At 37.3% G+C, this 26,979-nt stretch overlaps 7 protein-coding genes across 7 annotated transcripts; 2 read left to right on the top strand and 5 right to left on the bottom strand.

Annotated features, from left to right (window-relative positions):
- Positions 1-2,253: 2,253 nt before the first annotated feature.
- Positions 2,254-3,195, bottom strand: LOC129097496 (putative gustatory receptor clone PTE03). Its single transcript, XM_054606378.1, has one exon. The coding sequence runs from the start codon at positions 3,193-3,195 to the stop codon at positions 2,254-2,256; it is 942 nt and encodes a 313-aa protein (XP_054462353.1).
- A 440-nt stretch (positions 3,196-3,635) lies between these two features.
- On the bottom strand, positions 3,636-4,571 carry LOC129095849 (olfactory receptor 52B2-like). Its single transcript, XM_054604434.1, has one exon. It carries the CDS (start codon positions 4,569-4,571, stop codon positions 3,636-3,638), a length of 936 nt encoding a protein of 311 aa, XP_054460409.1.
- Positions 4,572-8,101: 3,530 nt separating this feature from the next.
- LOC129097487 (putative gustatory receptor clone PTE03) lies at positions 8,102-9,043 on the bottom strand. The gene has a single exon (XM_054606366.1). The coding sequence runs from the start codon at positions 9,041-9,043 to the stop codon at positions 8,102-8,104; it is 942 nt and encodes a 313-aa protein (XP_054462341.1).
- Positions 9,044-12,473: 3,430 nt separating this feature from the next.
- or71aq2 (odorant receptor, family 71, subfamily AQ, member 2) lies at positions 12,474-13,409 on the bottom strand. Its single transcript, XM_054606355.1, has one exon. The coding sequence runs from the start codon at positions 13,407-13,409 to the stop codon at positions 12,474-12,476; it is 936 nt and encodes a 311-aa protein (XP_054462330.1).
- Positions 13,410-17,467: 4,058 nt separating this feature from the next.
- LOC129092814 (olfactory receptor 52N5-like) lies at positions 17,468-18,397 on the top strand. Its single transcript, XM_054600842.1, has one exon. The coding sequence runs from the start codon at positions 17,468-17,470 to the stop codon at positions 18,395-18,397; it is 930 nt and encodes a 309-aa protein (XP_054456817.1).
- A 2,020-nt stretch (positions 18,398-20,417) lies between these two features.
- chrna10a (cholinergic receptor, nicotinic, alpha 10a) lies at positions 20,418-23,714 on the bottom strand. Its single transcript, XM_054603539.1, has 5 exons — positions 23,654-23,714; positions 22,615-22,760; positions 22,322-22,476; positions 21,218-21,750; positions 20,418-21,128 (listed from the first exon to the last, which is right to left on the bottom strand). Exons 1-5 carry the CDS (start codon positions 23,712-23,714, stop codon positions 20,428-20,430), a joined length of 1,596 nt encoding a protein of 531 aa, XP_054459514.1. The 3' UTR covers positions 20,418-20,427.
- A 699-nt stretch (positions 23,715-24,413) lies between these two features.
- On the top strand, positions 24,414-26,114 carry LOC129096012 (post-GPI attachment to proteins factor 2-like). Its single transcript, XM_054604658.1, has 6 exons — positions 24,414-24,489; positions 24,732-24,905; positions 24,990-25,239; positions 25,557-25,663; positions 25,754-25,862; positions 25,984-26,114. Exons 2-6 carry the CDS (start codon positions 24,738-24,740, stop codon positions 26,112-26,114), a joined length of 765 nt encoding a protein of 254 aa, XP_054460633.1. The 5' UTR covers positions 24,414-24,489; positions 24,732-24,737.
- The last annotated feature ends 865 nt before the right edge of the window (positions 26,115-26,979 follow it).

The following is a 26,979-nucleotide window of genomic DNA, read 5'->3' as shown; positions in this document are numbered from 1 at the left end:
ATTTTTGTAATGGCCTTTTTACTTGCTTCTAGCATGATATTTAGGAGGTAGGTATCATCTTTACTTATCAACTGATTATTGTTTGGATTGTTACTACATCCCTCCAGAAATTCTGAATAGAGGGACAGGACCAGAAAATGTGAGCATAGTCAACCATGATTTTGCCACTTTCCCTCCAGCAACATAGCTGAGTTTGTTTGGACTTCTGTTTGGGAGTGATAAAAATAGCATATCAAGTTTTTCCAACAGAAGTCTCTCCAGGTCCGGGAGTATGTGCAGGGCGACTGTGTTTCCCAGGCATTTAGGCACATGTCTTTGTGTCAGTTATTTCAGTGTCCAGCTCTTTTTCCCATTGTTGGTTCACATTATCTTTAGTGACCTTGTTCAGGGATGTGACGCCATGATATAACTTAATTAAAATTTTAACTTATGCCTTTTTTTTTAATAATCACAGTGCTTTCAATACCTGTTGTAGAGATATAATTGTTCCCTGCCATGTCAAAGTAATTGTCTAGTTGAAATGAATGATGAGGCTGTTGTTTTTGAAGCAGTGCCGTTAGTTTTGTAAAAACTAGTAGTAGGCAAGTGTAAAAAATAATGATGATAAAATAAAAATGAGTCTTGGTATGTGGCGTTTAGCACAATCTCACTGCAGGGTTTAACTCAATTACATAATATAAAAGTATGGCGCCCATCAGTGGTAGTGTCAGATAAGATACAGTTTAGACCCGTACTAACGACTTAAATTCTGATTAGTCTTTTATTTTTTAAGCTGTCTCTTCTGAGTCTTCAAACTTTATGGAAGTGTAAAACAAATCACTGGAATATCCCTTTAAACATGCTTAGAGAAATGGTATTTTTTCCTCTGATGAATGATTAAGTGCTATGCATGAACAAGTGACTCTTTTTCTCCCTTTAACATACAGATGAAAGGTATCCTGAACGTTTAGATATATTCCTGCCCAGTGTGTCGGAGCGCTACAGAGATCCAGCAAACTTATAATTCTTTCTTTATATAACGATGTACTAGATACAATGTTTCCTTCTTTCAATACATTTCTATTCATACATTTTCTGATCTGTCCAATTTACCATACAAATCAAGTGTATTTTGATCTCCCCATAACCTCTTATATATTTTTTTCCTTTCCCAGTATGCATATCCTTTCCAATATAAAAACATTACTACAGCACATTAATGATTTTATATCAAATGAGAAATGTGTACCAAAATGAAACTCTCAACTTAAAATAAAATAAATTAATCTGAGAAACACTGGTGATTTTCTACATTTCATTTTATTATAGGAAATTAATCAAATCTATAATTTAGAGACTATGAGGATATTCACTGCAGAGATAAATAAACTGCAGAAAAAAGAGGAGGATGATTTCAATAAAGAGTAAGTAATGGATTTAAAGTGTTTGCTTCTTGACAGTTGGTTATGATTAATTGTATGTTTGTGCTTACAGTTGTGGGATTTAAAAAATGCTTATCGGTCAAGAAGCACCATTTAGAGTCATGTTAAACACAATGCCATTTGTTAACACATACTTTTATTGCATGTCAAGGAAACCCTGACCACAATAAGAATCATATTGTTTTGTTTTCCTCATCAACCTTATAGTCCGCATAGTACATACATTGAGACATGCACACAAGTTTCACATCGGCTACTGAATTAATTTGATGCAACATTTGCACAAACAGAGCAAAATATTTATTTTTCCATTTCAATACATTTTCACTCCACGTATTTTGTCAGTTCAAGTGCATTCGTACCTGCCGTGAGATATGTTTGCTTTTGTTTTTGAGACTTTGTAACTTTCAATTAAACATATTTCATCATATATTTCAGCAGTTTTGAAATGATCTGTGATTCAGTCTGTTGTGCGCAGCTGATGTAATTTTCCTTCCACTTTTATTAAAACTACTACAAAAGTGTCAACCTTAGGATGAGAAATGACCCAGGCTGTTGATCTGTAACCTGAGAACTGCTGATAAACACATACGAACATTCACATGAAAATGATATAGGGAAATGCACAACGTATTCATAAGACAAATAATCATCAAGCATAGAGATGTGTAACTTCTCCATAGTGCAGTAATACATGGCATATTGTTGTTAGTGGAGCCTTCATTTAAAGTGGATTCTGAAATCAGAGTTTGTTTAGGCGACATAATATATAACGCAATGTCTACCTTGTACATGACTCCTCTAATCATGTCTAATAACAATAGAAAACTGGTTACAACTTGGTTGAAAAAATATGTCTTTTAAGGAACATTACTATACCCTGCTTCAGTTCTCTTGTTTTCAGTCCATAAATAATCGGGTCCAAGAGAGGTGGAAATAATAAGATTGATACACCAAGAACCCTTCTAATGTACGGGGATGCATTCGGAATGCGATGAGCTATGAGTGTGAAGGCAGTATTAATTTGTAAGATTAAAAAAACAACTAAATGTGTACCACATGTCTGAAAGGCTTTTGTCCTGGCATCAGTTTGATTGGTCATGACACATGTACGCAAAATCTGTGCATACGTGTATATTATTATTGACAGTGGTCCGCCCTGGAGTAAGACTATAGAAATTATCCCATAGTAGTTGTTTATTCTGGGGTCCTCACAGACCAGTTTCAATAATGATGGATTGTTACAGTACAAATCTACTATGTTTGTCCTGCAAATTTTAAACCGTCCAAGCAACAAAATCAAAGTGACTATCATTGAGAAATTTATAAACCATATTAAAATTATAAGTCTGATTAAATTCTTTGGACTCATGATAGCATTATACCTCAAAGGACAACATATAGCGATGTATCTGTCGTAGGCCATGGCACTCAAGATCAGCAAGTTTCCTGTACCATAGAAATGAATCAGAAAAGCCTGAGTAATACATGCAGAATGGGAAATCACTCTGTTCTGTGTCACAATGCTGAAAAGAAGATGAGGGAAAAAAGCTGTGGCGCCCACCATGTCACTAATGGGCAAGTTGAACAGGAGGATAAACATGGGCTTGTGTAGCTTTTTACTCAAAGCAATAGTTGCCACTACCAACAGGTTGCAAAAGACAATAATAAGATAGGTGAGTGTGCCCAATACAAACACTGGATACATATTTGTAGCAGATAAGTCCAATGGTACCAGTGTAAGTAAGTCCATATAAGATGCATTTTTATACATAATTATACTGTCTTTATGACGCTTGAAAAACTCTCACCTGAAACACTCCTAACAAGCAACTTTGAATTAAGTGCTATGCATTGATTCAAATGTACTGCTGGATTATACCTGTTGCAGTATGTTCTCTTATCCTCGTCTGCACTGTGCCGTGCGGCACAATGAAAAAGACTCTGTTATTTATTGCCATTGCTGTAAACACAAAGATGACTCCTGGGGTTGGAGCTAAATCCGGTGACGCAATTGTTGAGAACAAACAGACATCATGATCAAATGCATAATTTTTTGTCAGAAACTTGAACTTTACATGAACATTAAAGGCAAATTTACAGATTTTTTGGTGGGAAGAAAAGGATTTAGTAACAAAGAATGTATTCATAAGGTAGCGAAACAAATACAATAGTCAGTGTCAGAACTGAAAGAAGTTATAGCTTGCCTTATACTTAAGATGGAAAGACTTTATACCTAAAAAAGTGCACTACTTTTTCTCGAATTTCTTTTGTTTTCAGTCCATAGATGATCGGATTCAATGTCGGTGGGAAAATTAAAGTTGATACCCCCATGAACCTCCTTAAATGTAGGGATATGTTTTGTATTCTGTACGAAATTATGGTGAAAAGACCCATACACTCCAAAAGGAGAAAAACTGTCAGATGTGTCGCGCACGTCTGCAGAGCTTTGGCTTTTGTGTCAGATCGTTTGGATGTGAAGCATGCAACAAGTATCTGGAGATATGTGTACAAAATCATCCCATTACCTATCACTTGTGAAATAGCAACTAAAAGAAGCCCATAAATGTTGTTGATGGTTGTGTCGGCACAGACCAGAGTCAGCAAAGATGGATTATCACAGTAAGGGTGTGTCAATTCAGATCGACAGCGGGGTAAACGCAAAAGCAGAAAAAAAAGCACACTTATCATAACTATACAACTCATCCACACAACTGTGATTATTCTCATAATGTTAGCATAAGTCATAACAGTGTTATATTTCAAAGGCCAACATATGGCAATGTATCTATCATATGCCATAGCAGTCAGAATCAATACCGTACCTGCTGCATAGATGTGGATAAAGAAAGCTTGGGCAACACAAGCTGAGTATTGCATTGTCTTTCTGTTTGTCAGTAGGTCATTGATGATCTGTATGAAGAAGGCTGAGGAGCCTATTAGGTCGTTGATGGGTAGGTTCAGCAGAATAAGATACATGGGCTGATGCAGAGATTTGTTCAGTACAATAGTGAGCATTAGAAGAAGGTTGCAGAAAAGTATGATCATGTAGCTCAGAGATGCAAATAGAAATGCAGGATAGACATTTTCAGATGAGTGGTTGAAGCGATTTAGCACCACAACAGACGATGTGTTGTACAAGTTTTCCATCTTGATGCTCTTCCTTCCTAAAACATTTTAAACAATATTTCATTATTAAGTGGCATAGCTATTTCATACTCAACATACATTTGGCAAGATTATAAGAGACATAATAACACAAGAAATCTATACAGAGATAATGTTGTAAAACAGTGTGAAAATTCCAGTTGTATTTGCATAATAATTAGCAAGTTGTAAATGATCTTTGCTAAGGACAGAACTTACCAAATTAAAGCCCGAACAAGTCCACGCCTCTTCAATTTCAGTCTATATGAAACATATATAATATATGCTACTTTACATAAATAACAATTTGTAGTATTTTGGATGTACAGCTGTGCACTTAAAATCCAGGAACAAAACACACAGAGAGGACAGACAGAAAACAGTACATATGAAACATGTGCTGCATCATCACTGTCCAGTACTGACAACAATGACCAACTGGTAAGCTGTTCAGAGGGATAAGCAGCTTTATATGAGGGATTTCTGTTGAACACCAGACAGCTCCCTAGAGTCTCCTGGTTTACCATAAAGTGTATCTTCAGATTGTTATGGCAAAGACTTAAGCATGGCTCACAAGGGGCTTTGGAAGAATATTACATTAGTATTACCGTAGTTACCCTGCTACCACCCACACATTAATAAAAAGTCAAAATGATTCGTTTGACTCAGAGACGTTTATAAAAAATATTTTTTATTGTTAACAAAACTAATTAAAGTGAATTGTATATGTTTTCTGATTTATTTTATATATCATGTTTTTGAACCTAGGATGGTAGAGGCATCATCCATACAGGTATGTTAAACAACAAAGGTGACCTTGGTTTCCGCCCAGCGGAAGGATTTTTTTTAAAATATATTCTGACATTTCTAAACTACTCTTTATTTCTGTATTGTAAGAAGTGGCTGCACATAAGACAGGTCAATGCTTTCTCTTACAATGAAAAAAAATAAAGACACAGGTTTCAACTCCAATTATGGCATTCAGATTGAATGGCCTTTATTATAAAAAAAAACTGTTTTATTTATTAAAATGTTTTACGTTATAAGAACAGTGAGCAACATGCAAATAAGAAACAGAAAGCTAACAAATATGAGGTCATGGGAATATCAGTATAGATAGGCAAATTTGCCTAATTTAAAATAAAATGTTGCACATGATACATTACAATAATTATAAAAGATCTGCTTTGTTGGCTAAATAAGTACAGGAATTTATCCAATTATTTTTGGAGTATGTTATGTTTATGTGTTATATATTTTAATGTTTTTTTTAAGCCAGTATTTTTGTAATGGCCTTTTTACTTGCTTCTAGCATGATATTTAGGAGGTAGGTATCATCTTTACTTATCAACTGATTATTGTTTGGATTGTTACTACATCCCTCCAGAAATTCTGAATAGAGGGACAGGACCAGAAAATGTGAGCATAGTCAACCATGATTTTGCCACTTTCCCTCCAGCAACATAGCTGAGTTTGTTTGGACTTCTGTTTGGGAGTGATAAAAATAGCATATCAAGTTTTTCCAACAGAAGTCTCTCCAGGTCCGGGAGTATGTGCAGGGCGACTGTGTTTCCCAGGCATTTAGGCACATGTCTTTGTGTCAGTTATTTCAGTGTCCAGCTCTTTTTCCCATTGTTGGTTCACATTATCTTTAGTGACCTTGTTCAGGGATGTGACGCCATGATATAACTTAATTAAAATTTTAACTTATGCCTTTTTTTTTAATAATCACAGTGCTTTCAATACCTGTTGTAGAGATATAATTGTTCCCTGCCATGTCAAAGTAATTGTCTAGTTGAAATGAATGATGAGGCTGTTGTTTTTGAAGCAGTGCCGTTAGTTTTGTAAAAACTAGTAGTAGGCAAGTGTAAAAAATAATGATGATAAAATAAAAATGAGTCTTGGTATGTGGCGTTTAGCACAATCTCACTGCAGGGTTTAACTCAATTACATAATATAAAAGTATGGCGCCCATCAGTGGTAGTGTCAGATAAGATACAGTTTAGACCCGTACTAACGACTTAAATTCTGATTAGTCTTTTATTTTTTAAGCTGTCTCTTCTGAGTCTTCAAACTTTATGGAAGTGTAAAACAAATCACTGGAATATCCCTTTAAACATGCTTAGAGAAATGGTATTTTTTCCTCTGATGAATGATTAAGTGCTATGCATGAACAAGTGACTCTTTTTCTCCCTTTAACATACAGATGAAAGGTATCCTGAACGTTTAGATATATTCCTGCCCAGTGTGTCGGAGCGCTACAGAGATCCAGCAAACTTATAATTCTTTCTTTATATAACGATGTACTAGATACAATGTTTCCTTCTTTCAATACATTTCTATTCATACATTTTCTGATCTGTCCAATTTACCATACAAATCAAGTGTATTTTGATCTCCCCATAACCTCTTTATATATTTTTTTCCTTTCCCAGTATGCATATCCTTTCCAATATAAAAACATTACTACAGCACATTAATGATTTTATATCAAATGAGAAATGTGTACCAAAATGAAACTCTCAACTTAAAATAAAATAAATTAATCTGAGAAACACTGGTGATTTTCTACATTTCATTTTATTATAGGAAATTAATCAAATCTATAATTTAGAGACTATGAGGATATTCACTGCAGAGATAAATAAACTGCAGAAAAAAAAGAGGATGATTTCAATAAAGAGTAAGTAATGGATTTAAAGTGTTTGCTTCTTGACAGTTGGTTATGATTAATTGTATGTTTGTGCTTACAGTTGTGGGATTTAAAAAATGCTTATCGGTCAAGAAGCACCATTTAGAGTCATGTTAAACACAATGCCATTTGTTAACACATACTTTTATTGCATGTCAAGGAAACCCTGACCACAATAAGAATCATATTGTTTTGTTTTCCTCATCAACCTTATAGTCCGCATAGTACATACATTGAGACATGCACACAAGTTTCACATCGGCTACTGAATTAATTTGATGCAACATTTGCACAAACAGAGCAAAATATTTATTTTTCCATTTCAATACATTTTCACTCCACGTATTTTGTCAGTTCAAGTGCATTCGTACCTGCCGTGAGATATGTTTGCTTTTGTTTTTGAGACTTTGTAACTTTCAATTAAACATATTTCATCATATATTTCAGCAGTTTTGAAATGATCTGTGATTCAGTCTGTTGTGCGCAGCTGATGTAATTTTCCTTCCACTTTTATTAAAACTACTACAAAAGTGTCAACCTTAGGATGAGAAATGACCCAGGCTGTTGATCTGTAACCTGAGAACTGCTGATAAACACATACGAACATTCACATGAAAATGATATAGGGAAATGCACAACGTATTCATAAGACAAATAATCATCAAGCATAGAGATGTGTAACTTCTCCATAGTGCAGTAATACATGGCATATTGTTGTTAGTGGAGCCTTCATTTAAAGTGGATTCTGAAATCAGAGTTTGTTTAGGTGACATAATATATAACGCAATGTCTACCTTGTACATGACTCCTCTAATCATGTCTAATAACAATAGAAAACTGGTTACAACTTGGTTGAAAAAATATGTCTTTTAAGGAACATTACTATACCCTGCTTCAGTTCTCTTGTTTTCAGTCCATAAATAATCGGGTCCAAGAGAGGTGGAAATAATAAGATTGATACACCAAGAACCCTTCTAATGTACGGGGATGCATTCGGAATGCGATGAGCTATGAGTGTGAAGGCAGTATTAATTTGTAAGATTAAAAAAACAACTAAATGTGTACCACATGTCTGAAAGGCTTTTGTCCTGGCATCAGTTTGATTGGTCATGACACATGTACGCAAAATCTGTGCATACGTGTATATTATTATTGACAGTGGTCCACCCTGGAGTAAGACTATAGAAATTATCCCATAGTAGTTGTTTATTCTGGGGTCCTCACAGACCAGTTTCAATAATGATGGATTGTTACAGTACAAATCTACTATGTTTGTCCTGCAAATTTTAAACCGTCCAAGCAACAAAATCAAAGTGACTATCATCGAGAAATTTATAAACCATATTAAAATTATAAGTCTGATTAAATTCTTTGGACTCATGATAGCATTATACCTCAAAGGACAACATATAGCGATGTATCTGTCGTAGGCCATGGCACTCAAGATCAGCAAGTTTCCTGTACCATAGAAATGAATCAGAAAAGCCTGAGTAATACATGCAGAATGGGAAATCACTCTGTTCTGTGTCACAATGCTGAAAAGAAGATGAGGGAAAAAAGCTGTGGCGCCCACCATGTCACTAATGGGCAAGTTGAACAGGAGGATAAACATGGGCTTGTGTAGCTTTTTACTCAAAGCAATAGTTGCCACTACCAACAGGTTGCAAAAGACAATAATAAGATAGGTGAGTGTGCCCAATACAAACACTGGATACATATTTGTAGCAGATAAGTCCAATGGTACCAGTGTAAGTAAGTCCATATAAGATGCATTTTTATACATAATTATACTGTCTTTATGACGCTTGAAAAACTCTCACCTGAAACACTCCTAACAAGCAACTTTGAATTAAGTGCTATGCATTGATTCAAATGTACTGCTGGATTATACCTGTTGCAGTATGTTCTCTTATCCTCGTCTGCACTGTGCCGTGCGGCACAATGAAAAAGACTCTGTTATTTATTGCCATTGCTGTAAACACAAAGATGACTCCTGAGGTTGGAGCTAAATCCGGTGACGCAATTGTTGAGAACAAACAGACATCATGAGAGAAAAATGTTGATCATGCAATGTGGTTTCAAACACGTGGTTCCAATTTGCTAAATATTAAAGACATAATGAAAAGTTCAAACAACATAGTTATCTCTGCAACATAATTAATGGTATCACATTTGTAATCACATGTCCCCTGCCACATGTAAAATGTGCATACATGTAATATATATTTGGAGTTTATACTTGTTGATTTTGAAACATGAATAAAGTAAATCCTTAGCCTCCTTAGTCATAATGTATCTAACATCTGCTCTTTTTTAGGTTTGCCATATGCCAAAATTACAAATATGCCAAATTCTAAAAAGTATTTGTCTTTTTCCAAAATTATTTTTCCATACCTTCAATTTTGGAACTTGATATAACAAACCAAATAGTTTTTGAGCTTTGACCAAAAATATGCATACTTCCACAATGTGGCATTCAAGATCGGCAGGTGCCTTAAGTAGGGAAGATTTGACTGCATAGAAGAAGGGAGGAAACACTTTAAGTTGTGTATCTCTGGATTCCAGGACTTATGTACCTTTACACATCATCATACTGCTATTTGGGTAAAACAAATAAATAATGCAGGGCAGAAATGATCAGAGAGGATGGGGATATCAGGAAATGTTTGCATTTCAATGTTGTCCGTTGAACTGTTGTCAGCTACTTTGCAGGATAGGTAATGCTTTACATTCTATGCTTCACTCTATGTTGTACCTTGAAGATCTACAGTATGCACAGAATGTTTTGCATAGGCTACAGACTACAGAAGCAACTTTACTGTTTTTTTAGTAAATTGTCAGAAAATTCAGGTAACACCTTTGCATCTTCTTCCTGTGAGACTTTGCAGTAGGACGGAAAGATCCTGATGGGGGAGCAGCTAAAAAGGGGACAAACAAGTAAGGCTGGATGGAGTTAGAAGACTGTTGTGCTCCTTTGAAAAATTGCAGGGACACACTGCTCAGTGCTGATGGATGCAGGTTCCTTCCTACAAAAGTAACAAGGAAGACAACCGTTATTTTTTTCCTTAGTAAAACTTGAGACTGTCAGGTTGAGAAGAGGTCTGTGTACTGCCTAGTATGGGTAACAACTGTAGAGCTTCCTGGGCCTGGCCACATGCTAAAGGTTTGTTAAGTAGTATTGCTGCCTTGCTGCATCCAAGTTGGGCCTACAACAATTAAGAAAGAATATGATTAGAGGCGTGCCGTACAGCATTCACCTCACTGCTGAGAGCTCTTGTGGATGCCCTAGTCGTCTTTTTCCCTAACTACACCATACATTTCATCTTAATACCGACACCAGTGATATTGATACAGGAGCTACATGTAAGCTGTTTGACACCTGATTGTAGTAAGTCGTGGCATACCACAAGTCAGTGGTATTCTGCATTTCATTTACTACTTCAGGAGCTTTCACCTCACAGTCTTCTAGTGAATGAGAGCCCATCCTGACATGCCGGCTAAAGGAAATACAAGCATATCTCAATACACAGGGTGCAGAGCAAGACATGACAATGGAAATATGTTATTTTTCACAATAACCACACCATTCTACCTGGACTTCATGGACTGATTACATTTTTACTCCTTAGTTGTGGAGCATCTGGCCATAGTGACAACCATTGACACAAAAGCCCTCGTTGCTTTTCAGGACTTTCCTCGTGTAAAGCAGGAGATCAGACATGGGCTGAAATCTTCATGGCCCCCTGACTTTACCAAAATAAATAAAGGTTGTCTTAGCTTTAGTCATTTTGCTGATGAAACATTTTAATTGCATAAAAATGCAAAAAGAAACGTTATGATATAGGGTATTCCTGACCTCGAATAGTGACACTGACTTTCCTGCCATTAAATCTCTTAGTAGCACTGACATTACTCTTGCTGAGTCCTACAAATAATTATTTTCACAGCGTTACTTTTAAAATGATATTCAGAGCTACAAATAAAAAAATACGGTGCTTAAGCCCAAGCAAAATGACCTTGCAACGCCACTGGATTAGTATATATGTAGGCCTATTGTTATTTAGAAAGAAATGTCTCTCATTGAATACTGTTTCGATCATCACTTCATTTACAGTATTTGCTGGTGACAAAATGGTTCAGTTTGCCAAAGGAATTAGAGAAAGATTGCAAATAAAGAAAACATTGTATTGTTAAACTATGTTTATTACATCTGTTTCTTCCATCTTTAAATCCGTGTTCTCAATTATTAAAATAATAGACTAGGAGTCTCAACACAGTCAGATTTGTTGCCGAATTTACTTTTATTCCTTTTTGTCAAGAACATTCAAAATAGATTCAAATTTTAAAACGTAATTGTTCTATATTAACAAAGCACATGCAGTCTCAGAAAATATCACATCACATGTCATATTCCAGTTCCACACAATTTCCACATTTTTTTTTTTTTCATTAAATCATGTAAAAAATATGTTTTAGTATTGTTTGGTTTTATTAATGGACCACACAGCAAACATCTGTACATCTATTGTATATTTTGGACTCTGCAATAATTAGTGTGATTAATGGATGTAAAATGATTTGCAGACATATGGAGTGCATTATGAGTAAATACAAATGTGAACACTTCTTTAGAGCAAACAATATTTAGATGAACAATCAAATGTGAACATGATAAGAACAAGTAAAGAACAGGCTAAATGTCTGAGACAGATTTACAAAAGGCTTTGAATGAAAATTATGTGTATGATGAATGAACTATTTCCTGTTTAATGGGCAGTGTAAAAACTAATATCTCCATCGTTCTTAGACAACACAAAGTGCTGTACACAGCAATAAAGAAATAGAAGTAAATATCGCAATAAAATCTTTTATTTTTCAAATTTGTAACAACAAGAAAAAGTCAAGTAGCATATTTGTGTATTTGCAGAAAGATTCACATATTTTCATCAGTCTTAGTATTATCACATACAATGCCGATGTACTCCAATTCCAACACTCTTAAAGCTTGTCTCTGTATCATTGACAGGTTTTTAAAAGGTGTGGAGCCTATTTTGACCAGTTTCACTGTATTGAAGAAAAAATACATCATCAAAAATAAAACTTCCTGTCCTACGGTTAGAAACGTCATTTCAACACGGAAGCAGGGTTTCCAAAGAAAGAACCGTAGATAATAGTGTCATGAATTGCGCTGTTAGCCCACTTGTGTCAAAAATTTAGACTGACACTCTGTTTTTTAAGACTGTCAGAAGAGTGTTTCGTATTTCACTTGTATAAAGCCCATAAACAATTGGATTCAGAAGCGGAGGTACAAGAAATATCAGCATGCCCATTATCTTTTGCAAGTCAGCTGAGACATTTTGAAACCTGTGGGATAAAATTGTAAAAGTTCCCGTAATCTCAAATATGATTAATATGAGCAACTGTGCAACACACGTGTTGACAGCTTTTGTTTTTGCATCAGACCTCCTTGTAACCACACATGCAATCAGAATCTTCACATAGGAGAATGCCTGAATAGACACACTAACAGCCTGCATAACAGCCGTGTTAAATAATCCTATGATATTATTGACCGTCGTGTTTCCGCACGTTAGCTTCAGAAGAGATGGGTTGTCACAGAACACATTCATAATGACAGATTTACACCTGGGAAGCCTTGTCTGTAAAGAGAACAATGATACAATCAAGACAAAGTCAAGGCCCCAAACTAGAGAGATAATACAAACGACAACTCTGGGGGTCATGACAGAGCTGTAGCGTAGCGGCATGCAGATGGCAGCATAACGATCAAAAGACATTGCTGCAAGAATAAACAAAATGCCTCCACCATACATGTGGAGCAAGAACGCTTGTAAAACACAGAGATGATAGTAAACCTTGTTTGTCTCTGTAACAATGTCTGAAAGCACTTTTGGTAACATTGCAGTTATGCCTATCAAGTCATTGAGAGGAAGACTAAACAGAATGAAATACATGGGCTTGTGAAGGTTCCTCTTCAGAATGATCAAACTCAACAAGGTCAGGTTGCAAAAAATGCTGAAGAAATAAATCGCAATACCGAATAAAAAAATGGGATACTTTCCTCCAGGTGGAATTACAAATGTGTCGAGGGTTAACTCAGAGCTGAACCAAAAAGATTCGTTCCCCATTTTTTTCTCTGGGTACTGTAGATTAATAAGAAAAGAATGGAAGAAATGTCATTGTTAGAAATTGCTTCCAAAACAGTCACAATGAAGTGTTGAGAGCTGCCCTGCCCATCCTGCTTTATTTGATGTTCCCAGAGCGATAACTTGTGTACGTCACTTGTGGGATTGTCATGTATTGAATGCAGTACTTCTATAGAAATATTGACTCGGCACACCCTGGGCCTGTAGATGGTGGCAGAAAACTATTGAAACCTAGCATTTTTATTACATTCTCTCAGTTTGTTCACAAGAAATAATGTCTAAATTGCTATGATTGTTTTTTTTATGTATTCATTTAATTCCAAAATAGATTATTTATAAATATGTGTGTCCTCAAACGACTTAACAACAATGAAGTTATGGTGCTACAGCAGAAGGAAATTAAGCTGTGGATTTTTGTGGCTACTCAGTGAAGTTAAAGGTTTTACCGTAGAGCTGCCCTCAAATAACAATTCAAATGACATAGATAAAACAAAAAAAGAACATCTGATGACTAGCAAGTTCATTAGTACACAGATAAATGTATTATTGCAACAATAGCAATCATATATGATGTGAGACTTTTCAGGAAGCCAGAGGTGAGGCAGATTTTATGACCAACTGCATTCAAACAGAGAGAGTCAAAAGAGGCTAGCCTCTTCATGATTTCACAATCACACTCGCTTTGACCTGTTAAATTTACAGAGTGTTTCAGAGTTTGAATTGTATAAATCTAGGAATAGAGCTGTCTGTTGTTTTAATATCAAAACCACATTTTTGGCCTACAGTACTGCTGGGAAGGACTGGCTGGAGTTAAAAATCTTACTCGAAACCAATCTGAAGTCTTCTCTTCTTTAGTTTACATTACAAAAAAAGGTTGTATTGATATCACACAACAACAAGAATATTAAACAAGATCTCTTCAAACTAAACCATCTTCAGCAATAGTATGTAACTATGATACACTACAAATTGGCTGAGTTACATCAGCAAGACGCCTCATTACTTTGTCAAAACACATTTATTAATGAGCCCCATTGAGATATAGTTAAGAGAGGTATTATTAACTGTCTCACATTGTGATTAATCCCTGGACAATTAGTAATCCCTTGTTGTTTGCTGATGAGGGATGTTGTTTAATAACACCCAAGGGAGGCTGTAACATGTGAGGCTGCATGTAACATACAACCTGCAAACATTTGATTCCTTAACTTTAATCACTACTTAAAACGTGTTAATATGGAAACATGTTCGAGCAGATTAAGTTCTCAGTTGAGGTTAAAGTATCCCAACATAGTCTTTGCTTTATTTTCTCACTATTAAACTGCAATGTTTTATGAACAAATCCACAGTTTCAATGGGTATGTCAAATAGCTCAGTGCATTAAAACATTTTTATACACATTTATACAGCCTTTTCTTGTTAGTTTATATGTCCCAGAAGAAATATGATAATTGAAACAGAGCACTGAAGTGGTCACATCCGGCCTTTGGGAAAAAGGACCTTGTTCATGCACACAAACAAGCTGTTTGGACATTAGGACACTACGAAAAGACTAATCATCTCACCCAAGAGAGATGGACATGATGGACCCTGGAGTTGCATCGATAATTAATTTGACCCTCTAATTACTTTCTGTGGTTTTTCTTCTGTACAAAAATTGAAGTTTGATAATAAACAGGCCTTTGATTCAGTTTTATGCTTAGTTCTGTCGCCTTACAGCAAAGTGCACGGTGTGAATCTGCTATCTGTGGCCTTTCTTTGTAGAGCACATTCTTTAAGTGTTCCTATGGATTTCTTTCCGACCCAAACACATTCTGGTCAGGCAAACTTTTAACCCTAACTGGTCCCCTAGATTTGCTTATACATATTAATCCGTATACATATTGATCCACAGCCATTTTTCTCTGCTGCCATTACTGAATCCTCTGTTTGTAATTGAGTTAGAATGGATTAGAATTAGACAGATTAGAAAGCTTTCAATCAGTTTCTCAATTAATATGTCAACTGTGATGTACACTGATTTAAACTAAGATTTAGAGTCAGCTGTTTTCAATTGCACGATGTAGGTGGGGAAAAACTGTCAAACATGACTTTTATTAAAACCTGTTTTGCTTACATGTAAATGCATAGCATTTTATTGAATTTGAGCAATCAATAATATAAGAAATTTAAAGTACTTGTTGGGTTTAACTGGTGACAGGTATTAAAAAAAATACAGGAAGAGAGGTTGACTTTGTTGGGATGTCCCTGTGATGACCTCTGACCTCTGGGTCTTTTGGAAACTTCCCTTGCCCAAGTCTTTGGCCAAATTCCCCTCCACCCTCCCACTATGTGACGGAGTGTACTCTGTAGTCACACAAGCAGCTGTATGAAGCACCCTTCTTTAAAGGGATAGTTCGGATTTTTGAAGTGGGGGAATGTATGAGGCACTTCACACTCTATAGTCTGTGTATTGATGACTGTCGGCATGCCTCCACCTTGGAGAAGCGGGCAGGAATAACCTCATGGGAGCAGAACAAGTTGTGAATGGGTACGTCCTCAACATATATTTTAGCCACCTCAAAAAAAGGCCCCATTAAAAATAAATTCAATGGAGTCTGCTGAATTTGGAAAGAGCATAGATAACGACATCAGTTCCCCGTCCCAAACATAGACTGTATAGCTATTTCACGTCAAGGTAAACAGCCACAAATATTCTAAATATAGCTTTATCTTAAACCAGTATTCATTTTTTAGGTCCGATTTTTGTTTTAGGTTGCTCAAATACGTTTTGCTGACGTCCCCATCCATAGCAGTACATTGCTTTGCTGCTGTGCCGGTACTCATGTCTTCTTCTCCAAGCTGGGGGCATGTTGACCGCTGTCTACTGTAGGTAATACACTGACTATGGATAAGTACGTCATACAACCCCACATAAAAAGACCCAAACTATCCCTTTAAGGTGTATGGTATAAATTCAGCAGAAAGCACTGGAAACACTCTCCGGAGGAAACAGGAAATGTTGTAATTTTTCGAAATCATGGTTACTGACAGCATATTTCAGAAGCAGCAACCAAGCCTATTGAGGAAAAAAAATGCTTCCTTAGTGCCGTTACTTTTTGTAAACATCTTCTGGTTTTATCTCTGATGTTTATGAGCTGCTGGGTTTTTGCAACAGTCCCTGTAAATATACAATTAACAGATACATCAAGACAAGGGTATATTTGATTATAAATATATTGTTATCATTAAGTTGTTAACATCTGTATGGCAATATTATATGTCTATCTTAGTTTGAGCTGTTTACAAGTTAATGTTTGTTTGGGTAGTCGCACAGAACTACATTTATACAGAGCAGACATAAACGCAGTGGAAGCTGGTAGAGTGAGGGTGTAGGGGCTGGTTTGGAATTGGGCATCTGTGTCTAAACAAGCTAAATTAAAAATCAAACTTAAGATTCCTAACCTTGATAGGAGCTTAACCTCTGTTAAATAAAACACTGGTGCTCTAATATTGAGGACAGTGGATTGATGTCACATGGTACTCACGCTGAATATAAAAGTGATCAAGATCTGGCTGCTGAGTTGTGATTCCCACCTCCACAGGCAGGAGCTTTGTAGGTTTTGTTTAGCCTTGTGTAACATTCAATGTCACTTCAATGTACAGAAAGTGACATATTTATGCTTAATTTTATGTTCATAATATAATTGTCCCTACCATCACAGAACACATTTTTGCTCAGTAATTCTACAGGAGGAGACTGAAATTAGTTGTCAAAGAAGTAAGTATTGTCTTTAAACACCAAGCATTATTTGTTGAATTATTTGATGCTTTCCTTGAAGTCTTGTTAGTTGTTGTAAGTATTTCATTTATTATTCATGTTTTTACTTATTTTTTTCACTTTATGTCTGTTTGAGATATAGAATGAAATGTGCAATAAATAACAAAATGATGCCTAATATGCAACTGATAATGTTTTCTGAAATAATTGTTAATGCACCCATCACTACTAAACCTTCTGACATTTTTTTCTCTTTAAGTCTCTCCTCAGTTTAAACGGAATGGAAAGCAACATGACAAGTGACATCCTAAAGATCCAAGGCTTCGACATATCTCCAAAGTTCATGTACCCTCTTTTTTTCTTGCTGCTGTTTGTCTACTTTACCCTGCTTTGCTCTAACATTGGAGTCCTTGTGCTTATCATCACCGAGAAGAGTTTGCACCAGCCCATGTACATTCTTTTTTGTAACCTCTCCATCAATGATCTCATAGGTAACACAGTCTTGCTGCCTCAGTTGATGGCTCACATCATTTCAACAGAACGGTTGATCACCTACAACCAGTGTGTGATTCAAGCCTTTCACAGCCACACATTTGGATCCGCCTCACATATGATCCTCATCATTATGGCAATCGACAGATACGTGGCGATATGTCACCCCTTGAGGTACAACTCCATTATGACTACCAAAGCTGTGGTTGTGCTGTCAGCAACTGCATGGGCTGTGTCATTAATACTAGTGTCTGTTTTGATCGGTCTCACAGTGAGGCTGTCCCGTTGTAGGTCGGTTATACAAAATGCTTACTGTGACAATGCGTCACTGTTCAAGCTTTCATGCAATGATGTGTCCATCAACAATATCTATGGACTCTTTTTCACTGTGTTGCTGTTCAGTTGCTCAATGGGGGGCATAGCTGTGACCTATTTCAGAATAGCTGTCATCTGCTGGATCAAGAAAAACAAAGAGTTGAATAACAGAGCACTTCAAACCTGTGCCAGCCACCTTGTTCTTTATCTTATTATGCTCTGGTCGGGGTTCTTAACGATCATATTGCATCGTTTTCCAAATTACCCAGATTTAAGGAAAATTGCCTACATTTTATTTCATGTGGTCCCTGCTAATTTAAATCCGATCATTTATGGAATGCAATCAAGATCATTACGTGATAAAATTTTCCAAATACTGCAAAGAAAAGTGAGTCCAACCTGATACATTTTCTTTTGTCTTTATACTTTGTTACTTTGGGCATAAAGACACCTGTTACACCTGTTTCATTTGAAACATTTTTTTATTTAAGTTGCAAATATTTCTGCACACTCTTTCAGAATTCAGAATTATTTATTATGTTTTATTTTTTCATAAAAAGGCAACAAACGCACAACATTTGTCTTCTGCTACAAATTCTATGTGGTTTATGGATGCATTTGTACTATTTGCAAGTTGAATTATTAAACACAACACAGCAAAGTATCATCTTGAAGTGTGAAGAGAATAGAATGAGGGTCTTCTGGCCCCTGTGTGCTCGACCCCAGCTCTCTACCAATGTCTTGTGTCTTATTGCTAGAATAGCATGAAAATCACTATAACCACAATTTCAGTTGGCCTTGCCTAAACGGTTCCCATAATAAGGACTACCATGATAAGATTAGTGTATAGTCATGTATTGGTTTTCACAGAGTCGCAGGGATAATGGTAATGTTTCATGTAGCATACACATTTTAAACAGACTTTGACTGAAGTCAACTCATATAAGATGAAAACACAATATCACTACAGTGCAACAACACAATAGAAAAATATATATAAATATTACATATATAATATATAATATATATATAATATAAAATATAAATATATATGTGTGCATATAATATTGTGCTTACAATTGTTTAAGCTTACCCAACACACATAGCCTAAACTGTTTGGTCCTAAAACTCACATACATACTTAACATTTCCCAAATGATCAGCTGTTTGGTTTTTGAGGTAACTTTTTAAACTTGATTTTACTTTTTTTATTGAATGACAAAAGTGACATATACAGTGAGAATTAAGATAAGATAAGAGATAAGATAATCCTTTATTAGTCCCGCAGCGGGGAAATTTGCATTATATATATTAATACACTGTAAAGTACTGAATAAAGCCTGAAATACGTTCATTGTCTTTCCTTTCCTGTAAAGAGGTTGTAGGATGATCTCTTGATGAAAGGTCAACCAGAGGTCTCCACAGTTCTGATTAAGTTGTCACTTGCATCTCAGTTTAATTCTGACTGAAAAGCAATTCTCGACTTGAGAGTACACATTTCTCGAAAAAAAAAATCAAAATCAACACTGATTCAAAGCACAGTGCTGATTAAGCTTTCTATTTTCCTTTGGTGTCATGGCCCGTTTTGCAACGTAAAGACCCGGGATAATACACATGAAGTGAAGAGCAAATGTTGATGATCCAGGGGATTTAACAGATAATCTGTGTGAGCTACATTGAGACGCTGTTTACGCTTGCTCTGATTTAATGTACAGAAGCTTGCCTGGTTGTATCGCTTGACTTATTAACTCTTCTGTTGTTGAATGATTTTCTCTCTTTGACTGATTCATGTCATGAGAGTAAAATTACGTTTCCCTAATGAGGGGTTAATAAAGAACTTCTTCTTTTCCACCCCCTCCATCATCAACATCTATCACAGTATGTTATTATGCAAATTGCAAAAATTATTACCTCAAGCTAATGTTTTATTTGTGTATTTGTTTCCAAATAATAAATGGGTTTCAGAACTGTTGTGCTACTTCTCAGACAAAATATCCATAACAGATAAAAAAAAATATGTTTGAAATGTGTGAAGCAGCAATGGATAGCATATTTATCTGTCACTGCTTTGGGTTGAGTCTTTGAATCCCTTTACTTGTTCAGACACAAGGAAATAAATGTACAGACACTAATCCATTTTATTTATTAAAAATAAAAGCACACAATTGTAGAAAAATGTATTTACTAACCTACTTGCTGTTTCTTGGCTTAGTCTAATTACTTTCACACAGTATTGGGACAAAAGCTGGGGAATGCAAGTTGTCAATCTCAAAACCAATAAACAAAACTTGTATTAAAGATCTAATTCTAATAATTAGGACTGCCTCCAGAATAGACCATTACTAAGACCATAGGAAAGAGTGCAATCTGAATGTTAATTAAATCATCGGGTAGAGTATCACTGTCATTAAGAGCAGCGCCTCAGATCTGGTGTTAGATGGCTTTTCCCATGATGAGCAGGCTCAAGAAAAACACCATGATGAAAAATATCCACATGAAGAAGCGGTCTAAAACTTTAGCTACTTTCTTCCACTCCCCAGTCCTTTTCTGCGTTGCCCTCTGATCTCTGTAACAGTTGGCTATGTACTCAATGTTACGCAGGAGCTGCCTCTCATTGCTTTGACTGCTGAAGGAAACCTCTCTGTCTTTTCTCTCTCCATCACTCACACCTCCCTTCCTGCATCTCCCATGACCCCCTGCATCTCCACAGTCCATGCTCATGAAAACGCCGTTCTTCCAAGCACTGTAGTTGTTGGTGGGGTTCTTCCCAATGGAGCCTATCGGGCTCTTCATCTGATCCATGTCTTCCCTCTCTTCGGCATTCAAGGAACCCGCTGTGTCTTGTCCTCTCTCCATTTTGAAGAAACACTCCTCTCTGTCCAGTCCTGCCTGCCCATTCATGCTGCAGTTGGTGTTCTTTACAAGTGGAGGCTCCTGTTTTTCCGGCTGCGGTGACAAGCAGTTCTCCCCAACTTCATAGACAAAGCACATTCTGGCCATGTACTGCAGAATGACTGTCTTGGCCCACTTGGGAACAGGCTTGGCATCCGGACCACAGTGGTGTATGTTCATGATGAAGATGGTCAGGGCAGTGGAGGCCGTGATCATGGTCATCGTTGCAATGTAATACTTTCCTGTGGAAGCAAATGAGAGGGAAATCAACAAAGAGTTGCAACTCGCAGTAGTAACACGTTTGGATTTGACTCCATTTTATGGGCCTTACCAATAAGTGGCACATTCTCAGAGGGTGGCATTATCTCTGCAACCAACAACTGAAAAACAGTGAGTGCCAGCATCACGGTGACGCCCAAAGACACCTTCTCTCCAGAGTCAGCGGGCAGGTAAAAGCCCAGTGGTGCCAGGAAAGAGATCATCACACATGGTATGAGCAAGTTGTAGACGTAAAAGGACGCTCTCCTGTTCAGTTTCAGCGTGTAGGTCACATCGGGGTAGGGGTCAGCGCAGCAGCCGTACTGAATGATGTTCTTCTTGGCCGGCATTCCCAGCACCTCCCACTCCACATTTTCCACCAGGTCAGCCAGGTCAGCGCTCTCCATGGCGTTCAGGATGTCTAGTTGGTTACCGTTGTAGGTCCAGGAGCCGTATGTGAACCTGCACTGCTGAGCATCGAAGGGGAAGAAAGACACGTCCACTTTGCAGGAGCTCTTTGTGATGGCAGGGGAATCCCACATAATTTGGCCATCATGCCGGATCACCACATTGGTGTCCATGGAGCCAGTGAAGTGGTCATCAGCACTTAAAAGCCAAGAAAATGTTCGTACCAAGAGGAAATTTAGATATGTCGGATGCACGATGTTGGATAATAAATAACTAAGGGGAGTTGTGATGTCCTAGAGAAGGTGGTTAAAGAAACTTGATCAGGATACAAAGGCACAAGTGCACCAACTGAGGGGAGAGTCAACACACTTAGGAGAGTTGCACTCATTCCTCAGTGTTGTGTCTGCATTTTATATTGTTTTAGTAATGCTGAGTGTTTGTGTTTACATGTGTCTGCATGCAATTGTACATATAGCTGTTATCAGGTTATATGTAAGTCAGTTCTTGCTTCCTGGTCAAAAAACTACTCAGACAATGCTTCCTTCCTCTTTGTCATAAAAGAGAAACATCCGACTCTAATTGTCAATTTTTAGTGTTATGGTGTTATTTTTTTTTCTCAGCATTCTTCTGTATAAAATGCAGACAGAGGCCTGGACACTCCTATGAATAATGTCTTCAAGGACTGCTCAGCTTGTACCTTTTATTCTAACCAATAGGAGCCACACTAGGATAATCACGGAATGATTAACTCAATACCAGTCCGACCTACTTGTTATATAGGACTATATCAGGTCTCCATACATAACTACTAGGTATGCGGATGGTATCGAGTCCATCGTAATCATCTTTATTCCATTTGACGTGGGCATCAACCCACACTTGCCGTATCCATAAATATGCAGTCAAAATTTGGTTTCGCTCATCCTGTAAAACATTTGAGATTATAGAAAATACATGTCAACAGGGGTCATATTGCAGGTAAAACAGAGATGTGATCAAATATAAACATGGCGGTATTGAGTGGGTATCTGCACAGATCTGGTGTGCACTGTGGTGTTTTACCATGTCGATAATTTGTGACAGTGTAACCTGCAGGGTCACATTCAGTATGTTGTTTGTGTCCTCCACAGGCCTCAGCGCACTGGTATAGTCGGTGAATAAATCATTCAGGAGCTTCTGAGCGTATTTCCCATGAGCACACCAACAGGCTAAGACAGGGAGAGAAAGATAGCAGTCATATTGCCAAAAAGCACATGTTGTGTTTCTGTTGATCATGCCTCATTACTTTTTGTTACATTTCTTTAGTCAGGGAAAGCATTCGCTGCAAAGGATAATCTGATGGGATCAGTTTTAATCAATCCATTTTTTCTGGCCACTGACATTCAGAGTAAATGCAGCGATATGGATGCTGAGGAGAATATGTAAATGCATGACAGATGGTGGAAGTAGACAAAGAGGAATGTCAGATTGCACTTCTAGAAAGCTCTAGAAAGACATCAGCCATATCTGTCAGCAGTGACTTTCTCCGATCACACTGTGTATGTGGAGTTAACCATATGTGAAGTTTTATAAGGAAAATATTCATATTACTTTTACATTGATTGTTCCGAGTTACCAGGAACCCTGATATGAGATGTATAAATAGATTTAAAATGGAAACACTAGTTTATTCTGACAGGAGCTTTTCTCCCTGTCAACAATGGATTTGGACCAGCCAGATGTTAACCCTGAAACGCTGTTTCAATAAAGCCTCTGAGCTGGATACAAATAAAGTCTGCGGGATTACGATGACAACAAATCCCTGAACAACTGGTTTTAGACTTGTGGGCTTGGTCGGAAGAGGAATGGAAATCTGAGAGAAAATGAATGATCCATGCAATTTTACAGTTAAACACTGACATTCTCGGAGTTCTGCGTATCAGAGTTTATAGACAATATCTTATGCAAATGTTTTTAACATCATCGTCGTCTTGGCTGGCACAGCGTTGGAGCTATTCTCTCTGGAATTAACATAAAACTGCATAAACTGCAGACTATTACAAATGCATCATTTTAGAACACATAAGGTAACTTAAAATAAATAAACCAAATGGAAACTTACTTGGTAAAATACTGACACACAAAAGCAAGCGACATAAAGTTTGGTTTCTCCATCGTTTCATCTTGCTGAAACAAAGCATCTGGGCTGCTGTGTGCCTAAAGACTTTCATTCCCTTAAGATCGAAAGCAGAGGAGAAGCAAATCAGGCTGAGAGCGAATGCAGCTGTTTGTAAAGGCTACTGAGCCTGATAACACTGGAGAGGAGAACATGGGAGAGGAGAGGCGGGGCAGCACCACGTGTTATCCACATACAATACACACACTGTATCATATTTATTATTATCTAATGGATAAAATAATAAAAACACAAAAATTGAATTGGATACTTTGTTTGAGCTCCCAGTCCTAATAGCAACACAGACATATTTGTTTTTAAATATGGGGCTTATTATTTATAAGAGACAACATTTATGAATCATTTTACATTATGGTCTGTCATCTGTGCATCATTTTTTGGATAGGCTGCACCGCTAAAAACGGAGCAACCTCAGCACTCTCCTCCGCTCGCTTTCTCTTCCGGGTGCTGATGGTTTCCATGCACTGACTGTGTTCTCCTCCTGCTATCTGTCGCACAGGGAAGAGGATGCTACATCCGCGGGCCTATTTTCATTTTATGGGAGCAATCAAGTGAAAATGAGTGGGTGCATAAAAATGTGGCAGGAATGTAAGATTGCTTGATGATCCCAGCTATGTTTTGAGGCACTGCATGTTATTGTCGTTATTCATGTCCATCCCGCAGCGGGATATCATGATGTTATTGTAATAGCGTAGTTATTGACAAGCCAAGTGCGTGCAGTGTGTGGTGGCAGATATTGGTAAAGAGCAAACCTAGTGGAGGTAGGTTGATTCCGTTTTTCATACTTCAGATGTTCACTTCTTGCACGCATATGTAACAAAATGTCCCCAAATAACTAAGTTGAATATTGACAGCATGTAAATGTGCACACGTTTTTACTAATCTCCATAAATACCTCATATGTAGCCTCTTGTATTTGGAGAAGGTTCATCGTGTCACATGCATTACATCTGCCACGCCTTTGCGAGATGTTTTTAAATGTGCCTTTTCCCCACTGTTTCAGACCAAGATGCTCCAAGGCTCCAGTATCTTGGGGCATGAGAGGCCCCTGGTCATCAGGGTATCATTCAGCGCCTGTGTTGTGGGCACTGTGTGCCTACCACTGCTGGGACTAATAACCTGCGTTTTCATATCCTCTGTTTTTCATTATGAGGACTCTACTGGTACACATTGCCGGGTAATTTCCTTATTTGGAATCTGCACCAGCCATGTTTCCCTTTAGATGCTCATGTTGTACTAAATCATCAATGTGTTTTTCCAGGTTCCTAATTACCTGCCATCCATCAGTGCCTCAATAAGCCTTAGCCCTGAGTGCCATATATGGCGGTTCTGTATCGGACTGCACTCGGCTCCGAGGCTCCTGGTGGCAGTTACCTACTTCAAATTTTACAAGACACGCTTTGCCTCGAGGTTCCCGGAGAGTCCGCTCAGTTGCTTCAGCCTGGTGTTTTCTGTTTGTGAAAACCTTGGCCTCTTGCTCCTCACATATGTGTCATCAAGTGAAACATACTGTGAGTAATTAATTGTTTTTATTGGAGAGGTTTTATTTAAACCTCTGTTTCCCTTTGATTTACATTTCAAGTTAACAGAGATTTGAGTTGACTTGCACTTGCTTGAATGCATTTAAAGGCTTTGGACTGTTGGTGCTTTTGTATACAGAGCAGAGAGGTTGATTTGAAAAAAGCAAATTAAGCCTCATTGCTATTCTAAACTAATCTATTCAGCAACATGAATAACCCACTGGGTATACATTGAATTAGTAATAAAAAAAGACTAAAAGTATTTTATTTGGAAATTCATTATCTCTTTGTTTATTTGTTCTTCTTAGTTGTACATAAGGAAGGCTTTGTGCTCTTCCTTGTCAGTTCCATTATCTACATGCTGATAACCTGCCGTTTATGGAAGACTATTAAGAAATATTCATTAAGTCCTGAGGTAAGGAATGCTAAATCACTCACAACAGACTGAAATCTCTCATGTCATTTGCAGCATTTCCGTCCAATTCTGCTTGTCTGACCCTTACAGGATGCCAAGTCTCACCGTTGGAAAGTGCGCTTCTTACTTCTTAACGTATCCTTCTGTTTTTTCGCCGGATTCTTTTATTGGAAACACAACATGTACTGCGAATCAGGGAGTAAGTAGGCTATTAAATCAGTTTGATCATTTTGATCTAATCTGTAAGGGCAGATAACAGTGCTTAATGGAACATGACACAAAATATGTCCATCATATAGCTTTGTTTGTTCTTTTCACAGGTTACACTTTATTTGCTCTGTTTGAGTATCTAGTGGTCTTCTCCAACATGGCCTTCCATCTCACAGCAGTGTGGGACTTTAAGAGCAGGGATGTCATGGTCGTTTCGTCCTCTGAAGATAAAGATTTCTGACTAGAAACTCAAGGACTTAGTGGTGAATGTACAACCACACAATCACCTGATGTTAACAGCCTTGATACTGCACAAGGGGAAGCGTGGGATGAAGGCCTTTTCCACATATTTCCATGATGACTGCTCTCAAGTCCTTACAGGGTATAGATGTCAGACAAGCACATGTGCTACTGTATGGTCAGTTCAGTGAGCTGTAAGTGCATTTGTTTTGCCTCAGTGTCTCATTCCCGAATACCTTCACCTACTCACAGTACAACATTTTATGTAATGTGAAATCTCAACTTTTGTACAATGCTCAACAATAAAGTGTGGTCTTACTGTATGTGTGCCAAAGTAAAGTGACACTCCTTCCACTACTTTATGCTTGGCCTTCATTTTTAAATACAGTCAGCAGTTGAATTCATGCAGCAGTTCTCCAATGTGCATAATCTATACTACATGTGACCTTAATGCCCTGTTGTTAATCTGCAGCAGGTATTATGATCACAAATTGCTTACCTAACTTCGACCAAAAAGTTCATGCTGCTGGATAAAAACCCAGTGCCCATGTACAAAGGCAAATCTCTGTAATGGTTCTTTAATAGTCCTCACAGCACTTGTGTATTTGACAAATTATTATGCTTTATGTTGTGTTATGCACCAATGTGCAAATTTTCCATCCTTCTAGGATTTAAGATTACTCTACTTTATATAATGGTGTTTAGATATGAGTGTATATTATACCCCATAACAATACTTTAATGCCCTGAAGCCTCTTGTCATCCTCGCCCATAAGCCGCAAGACCTTGAATCATATTAATATAAAACAAAACTCAGAAAGCTTTGTTTTTTACTTGCGGCCGTTTGACTTGCTTGCGTAAATTAA

This window comes from Anoplopoma fimbria, chromosome 1 (genome assembly GCF_027596085.1).
Source record: "Anoplopoma fimbria isolate UVic2021 breed Golden Eagle Sablefish chromosome 1, Afim_UVic_2022, whole genome shotgun sequence".
Lineage (NCBI taxonomy): Eukaryota > Metazoa > Chordata > Actinopteri > Perciformes > Anoplopomatidae > Anoplopoma > Anoplopoma fimbria.
This window is presented reverse-complemented; position numbering and strand designations above follow the sequence as displayed.